Genomic DNA, 6,599 nt, shown 5'->3' with positions numbered 1-6,599 from the left:
AATCTCTTATTTATAGGTGTAGGGGTGCTCTCTCACGTGCCTTAGGGTAGCGTGCGTGACCATCATTAATAATCAATTTTAATATTTGAATGAACTTGGAGTTCGAGTGTTTTCAACTTAGGTTTAATTTAATTTGAGTTGGACAGTTGGACTCATGCCCTAAGGCTTCGAGTGAAAATGGGTGTACCAAATTCAACATTTGCATAATTTACAAATCTTTAAAAGCTTTGACTTTATGTGACTTATGTAATTCTTCTTTGATACTACTACGCATCGAGGAATCTAGAATTTGTTGTACGAATACAAAATATAAACTTATAAAACAAAATTTAGGTATTTATAATTTTCTTAATTATATTAAGAAAAATAAATTTCCTATATTTATTTTACCATGAATAATATGAAAAAATAAATATAATTAAAATCAATTTAAAAGTTATGTATTTTAGAATTATTTAATGTTGATATGAAAAAAAATTGTTATAGAAATTAATTTTTATATTTAATTTAAAACACTTTTTTTTTTTTTTTAAAAAAGTATGTTTGTGAATAATTCTGAAAAGTGTTTTTATTTTTTTTAATATTTTAAAATTTTTAGGGTGTGTTTAGTGGTAATTCTAAAAAATATTTTTAATATTTGAAAAACAAAAATTTTGAAGAGTTAAAAATGTTAAAAACATTTTTTGAAATCATTATTAAACGGATCATAAATGTTTTGAAAATTTAAAAAAAAAATTTAAGTGGTTTTTCTTAAAAATACTTTCAAATACAAATATTTTTATTAAAAATATTGTTTGTAGTGATTTTATGAAACATTTTTAATATTTATAATACTTTATTTTTTTCTAATCATTCAAATATTATAAATGTTACTAATACTATAAATGTTATAAATGTTTTATAGAATCACTCCCGAATGCACTCTTAAAACCCGTAATTATGAGAAACATTTTTTGTTTTTCTAGCATTTCAAAAATTTTATGATTTAAGTGTTATAAAAAATAGAAACTTTTTTCTAAAATAAAGTATGTTTGACAATATTTCTAACATTTATAATATTTAAAAGATAATTTTTTCAAATATTATAAAGATTATAAACATTTTTTATAATAATTGTCAAATACATTATTAAAAATGCATTTCAAAGTGATTTTAAAAAACATTTATAACATTTCTAATACTTAAATAATACAAATTTTAAAGTATTAAAAATATTAATTGTGTATTTGGTAGTTATTTTAGAAAGTATTTTTAATTATATATATATATTTGAAATATAAAAATTTTAAAATGTAAGAAAGTTTAAAAATACTTCATAAAATTACTATCAAACGCATTATAAGAATGCTTCATAAAATCATTACAAAACAGGTTCTCAGTGTATAAACATTATCAAACATACTCTAATCTTATTATAAAACACTTTTAAAATATTTTAAATTTATATGCAACTAAAGAATAACTCTCAATAAAAAATGCACATAGAAAAATTAAAATATTTATCATGGAAGTATTAAAAGTTGAGCATTTATTTAAATGTTTTTATGAAAATTATGATTAAATTATAAATATAAAATATTAAAAATATAATTAAATATTTTTAGATTTAAAGAATACATGAATTTTAGTTGATGAAAATGATTGATTTTTTTTTTTTTAAATTTATAAAAGATGTAATTTAAGCACTCTTAAAATAGCTAAAATTAACATTGTATTCTTCTGCTTCCTTTCTTTTAATTATCTGCTTCATTAGATGTTCAAAACATATGTATCCTAATCCAAGCAGTAGCTTCAACTGAGGGCACGAAATCTTCATCGATGGCGTTCATTCACCCGCCCGCTCTGCGAATTCCTCTGTTAACCCTCCGACCTCACTCTTCTTCCACAAGAATCCTCACATTCTTCCCCAAACTACTGTTCAAAAACCCTAGGAATTCCCTATATATCGTTTCCTGCTCGACTCCCAAGGCTATTCCGGCGACAGAACAAGAAGTCCTCGATGCCATCACTGAGTCCGACGAAAAGAGCCTTCCTGCCGTGAGATCGTTCGAGAACGACTTAGCTCGGCTAACGATGGTCGGAGCCATTGATGTCGAGCAGGCATTGACGGCCGCTGCTGCCGACGGTGGCAATACGGCCGACGAGCACATTGCTTCCGGTATGGCGGCTATGGTTGTGGAGACTGTGTTTCCAGGTGCTTCGGACGACCACAGCACAGTCTCGACCAGACTGGTCAGTATAGTTTATGGTTTTGTTTATACGACGAATTTGTTGGATGCTACAGAGATGCTAAATCTGATAACTTTATATCATCTTGAAATGTTAGAGATTTCGTGCTTACCTGAAATTTCTGCTCCTAAATCATGTGATGGTACCATCACGAAAAGTTCTCTTTATGGTACAGATGAGTCGTGATGTGCGATTTTTAATCGGCAACTACAATGATTTTTTTCTTTTTTCTTTTTGACCTTCTTCTTGTTGAAATGTTGGCTCTAATTCCAGCGGTTGGGCAATCTGAAATTTTCAAAATTTTTTGGTGCTGAAAACTCAATTAAATTTCTGATAAATTCATCGACTCCAAACCCAATTCCCCATCCTTTCAGTGTCATGTTTAACCTAAGTTGACTTGGGGTCTAGTTGGAATACATACATAGATATAATATGGTGGATACACACACATATGTATGGTGGATAATGTCTTGGGATGCAGCATATTAGTGACATATGTAAAACTTTTGCAAATAAGCATTAATGTTTCATCTGATTAGCAAGGATGAGATTGATTTATTTTAGTTAAATACCATGGCATTTACTCATTGAGGCACTTCAAGCTGATAGTGGATATTATTGGTGAGAAAACTAATGTCCTTAGATCTGTAATGCAGGACAGGATGATGGTGACTTTTGAATTAATGAGAGTATGATGGTGATATTAGATGCTACTTTGAAATGAAAAGATAATCTTGTTATTGAATTTGACTTTAATTGTTTGCATATTATTGCTACATTGGTTGAGTTTGAGATTTGGTTCTGTTTTGGGTATCTTGGATTAGCCAGGACTCAACAAAAACTGTATTTGTGCAGTAGATCTGTGAAGAGCAATGATACATAAACTGCGTGGTTTGTTGGAGTAATTGGGAATCTCACTCCTTTTCTCTCTCATACATGTAATCCTGCATTCATCTTTGTCTTCTGTTTGTACTTGCTTGTCACACATTACATGAATGCATATCCTCACTATTTTTTCAACCATCTTTAGCCTCTGTGGTTCTTCTAAATTTTCCAGCAATTAAATGAGTGATAGAACCTTATATTTACTGGTGCACTTGGGCATTTCCTTGATTTTTGGTTTATACATAAAATGGTGTGATGCTTAATTTTTATTTTACAATCGTTTTTGGTCAGGTCATGTGCTCAGATTTTATTAGAAACCAATAACTGTGCAATAGAATAAGTATACAAAGTTTCTTTTGTTGGATAACCATCCAGCCAGTCCTAAAGTTTATTGTTTGAACAGTTTTTGCCTGCCAGAAAAGTTAAAGAGAAAGCCAATAGGCTCAGAAGATCTTTCACTGAAGATTTTCTGTCAAGCACTACGTCTAAAGACATTCTTGCCATGACATTTAGACAAGTAGTTTTGCAACAGCTTTGGAACTTTGAATTAGTGTTGTTTATACCTGGAACTGAAAGGAATATGGAGGAAATTCAAGACTCACGAAAGGTTTGCTCTGCTTCCATATCTCCTATGCTTCCATGTCTTTATGTTCGTGCCTTACTCTGTTGTAATATCATATTAGCATGTCTGTCCTGCAGGTGACTCATGGTACTGATAGGTTCAGTTCTGTTATGCCTTTCCTATCAGCAGGTTCCTGCATCTTTCTCCTTAAGCTCATCGGATGAAGGGGTCATTTCTGTGCTTGCAGAAGTCATCTGCATTTCTGCTCTTCAAACCACTGAAAGACACTTCCTTAACAACTTGCTGGGCCAAACTTCAAATAATTTCTTCAAATGGTTTCACAAGCCCAAGAGTGTTGCATCAAAAGATTCCTCAGTTATAATGTATGAATTATTTGAAGATGAGATAGTTGAAAACGCCAAGAATCTGCTAGAAAATTTCAATTCAATGAAAGCAAATTATAAGTGTATTGAAACAAAAACGAAATACCATTGGTGGACATCTTCAGCAATCTCTAAATTGGAGAAGATTGGTGGTCCTGAGTTCAGTACTTGGACGAGTGAGTATATACCTGCTTACAGGCTACAGATTGACCCTGATAAACTTAAAAGTGTGAAGTTTGAAGGCTGGAAAAGATCGGCAGAGAATAGGTGGGAAGTTCTTCTCACCCACTCTCAAATGGTTCGTCCCTTGTTTTTGGACTTCATTTGTCCCTTGTTTTTGAACTTCATTTGTTCCTTGCTTTTGGACTTCATTTGTCCCTTGCTTTTGGACTCAAATGAATATTTTATGATAGTGACCAATCAATTAGTATTTACTTAGACATTAGGAGGCCCAAATATTGAAATGAATACAGACTGTACAGTTAATTAATTTGATATTTTCAAATCAATGCTCTCTTACTTGGAGTCTCTTTTAGTTTGCCACATAATATAAGTTTCTGTGTTGCTATTGCCATTGAGGGTATGTTATTTGCTGTAAGTCCTTATGTTATGCAAGTTTCTTTGTGGTAATGATTACATAAATTTGCTCTGTTGACTTGCTGCGTGCATGTTTAAACCATCAATTGACAGACTGCTGGCATGATATACTGAACATCTATTTTGCGTAACGTGTTTTTATACTTACATTTAACATTATATTTACTATTTAGGTCCAATCAGTGGTGAACCTGCATTCCAAAAATCAGTTGGATTGGTTTTAACAGTTATTAGTGTTCTTCTTCCATGGCCAGATCCAATTCCTTCATGTCTGTATATAGAGAAGCCTATTCTAGTATAGGAATTTTTCCACATCCTTTTGCATCTATTTTACCAACTTGCATGGTGGTAAGTGGTGATGAGAGGGAAAAAAAATTATTTGTATTTTTTTTTATTATTTTGATATTTTTCTTTCTTCAGTCACTAGTTGTCACTTCAGCAAGGTGGTAAAGAGAGTGGGAAGAGTAGTGCTCTCCTAAATAATGTGGATATGCCTATTTCAACAACTATGCCTACTTTACAAAAGGGCCTCACATGATTTTGTATTATCTCTTACTTATGCTGAAATTAGTCCATTGAGCGTAATTTATATCTTCTTATCTTGACAATATTATGAGTTTCAAATAAATTTTGATGGGGTTTGATTGCAGTGTCACTGGTCCTGGACCCTGTTTTCGTGTTAGACTTATTTTGGATGATAGTTGTACCTTGATGAGTGAATGCTTTCTATGTTTGGCCTGATTCTTATTTACAAATGCAGGTTGCATTGGCCAACATTCTAGATATGTATTATGAAGATCTCTACACGCTTCCTGATAAACAACTCTTATGTGGTGCGGGGTTTGCAAATTTCACCAACTTGTCCAAGAATAAGGTAGTCAAGTCCGTATTTGTACTTGTGTTTTCTCTTAGTTAAACTTGAATATGGAAGCCTTGATTTCATAGGGTTGCTAGATGATACTAGAAAAGTTTTATTGGGCCTATAGGTACTAAAACCAATCCTCTTAACAAATGTAGGAATAGAGAGTTATTTGGTGTTGACAATAATATGAAGTTTGTGAATGAATTCGGAGTATTGCCTTTTTTTTTTTTTAATTATTATTATTATGAAAAGTTACCAACCTTGTGATACAAAAAGATATGGTAATACATGTACCTACAATTTGGAAAGAATTGGAGGGTAAATGTGAGTGGAATGCAGTGTTGTCAAAAAGCAAAAGACGATGTCAAGGTGATAGGATACCTTTTAACCGAAGGCAAAAGACGAAAAACAAGGCAATAATCTGAGTATAGTAAGGCGATAAAAAATATACATATATTTACCTATTCGCCTTGTTTTATAATCTGCCTACCTATTTACTTCATGTCTATCCTCCACTTGCCAAGGTTGGTTAGATTGAGGCTGGAGCAAATTTAGAGGGATTTTTTATGGGGAGGTGGGGCTCTAAAGTGAAAACCTCATTTGGTAAGGTGGACGACTATTTGTTCAGATAAAAGAAAAGAGGGATTGAGGGTTAATAGCCTTTCTACTCTCAATAAGGCTCTCCTTTACAAAAGGAGCTAGTACTTTGTGAAAGAGAGAGAGACATTTTGGAATCAAGTAATAAAGGGGAAGTATGGGAAGGAACGAGGTGGATGGTGTTCTTGTGAAGTAAGGGAGGGGTACGGTGTAGGGTTGTGGAAAGCGATCAGGAAGCTTTGGCACCTCGTATACCTATCAAAAAAAGCTTTGGGACCTTGTGAGCAGTAGACTTTCCTTCGTGGTAGGTAATGGGCAGAGGGTGAGTTTTTAGAAGGATAAGTGGTGTGGGGCTACACCTTTGTGTGATTCTTTCCCCTTTTTATTTGCCTTAACTGCTTCCAAAGAAGCTTGGGTGAAGGACATTTGGAATGTTTTAGAAGGTGGGGGGAGCTAGAGCCCTTGCTTCTCTAGATCTTTCAAT

At 32.7% G+C, this 6,599-nt stretch overlaps 1 protein-coding gene across 2 annotated transcripts in view; it reads left to right on the top strand.

Moving 5' to 3' along the window:
• Window positions 1–1,763: 1,763 nt before the first annotated feature.
• LOC117904685 overlaps window positions 1,764–6,599 on the top strand; it is a 10,672-nt gene continuing 5,836 nt past the window's right edge. Inside the window, exons 1-4 of one of the 2 annotated variants that reach the window (XM_034817421.1) lie at window positions 1,764–2,232; window positions 3,518–3,721; window positions 3,866–4,357; window positions 5,417–5,530. In XM_034817421.1, coding sequence (XP_034673312.1) covers window positions 1,819–2,232; window positions 3,518–3,721; window positions 3,866–4,357; window positions 5,417–5,530 — 1,224 coding nt within the window. In that variant the 5' untranslated portion in view covers window positions 1,764–1,818. Of the gene's footprint in view, window positions 2,233–3,517; window positions 3,722–3,862; window positions 4,358–5,416; window positions 5,531–6,599 lie in introns of both variants that reach the window. The other variant, XM_034817420.1, reaches the window with a different exon arrangement.

Source organism: Vitis riparia, chromosome 17 (assembly GCF_004353265.1).
Source record: "Vitis riparia cultivar Riparia Gloire de Montpellier isolate 1030 chromosome 17, EGFV_Vit.rip_1.0, whole genome shotgun sequence".
NCBI classification, from domain to species: Eukaryota; Viridiplantae; Streptophyta; class Magnoliopsida; order Vitales; family Vitaceae; genus Vitis; species Vitis riparia.
This window is presented reverse-complemented; position numbering and strand designations above follow the sequence as displayed.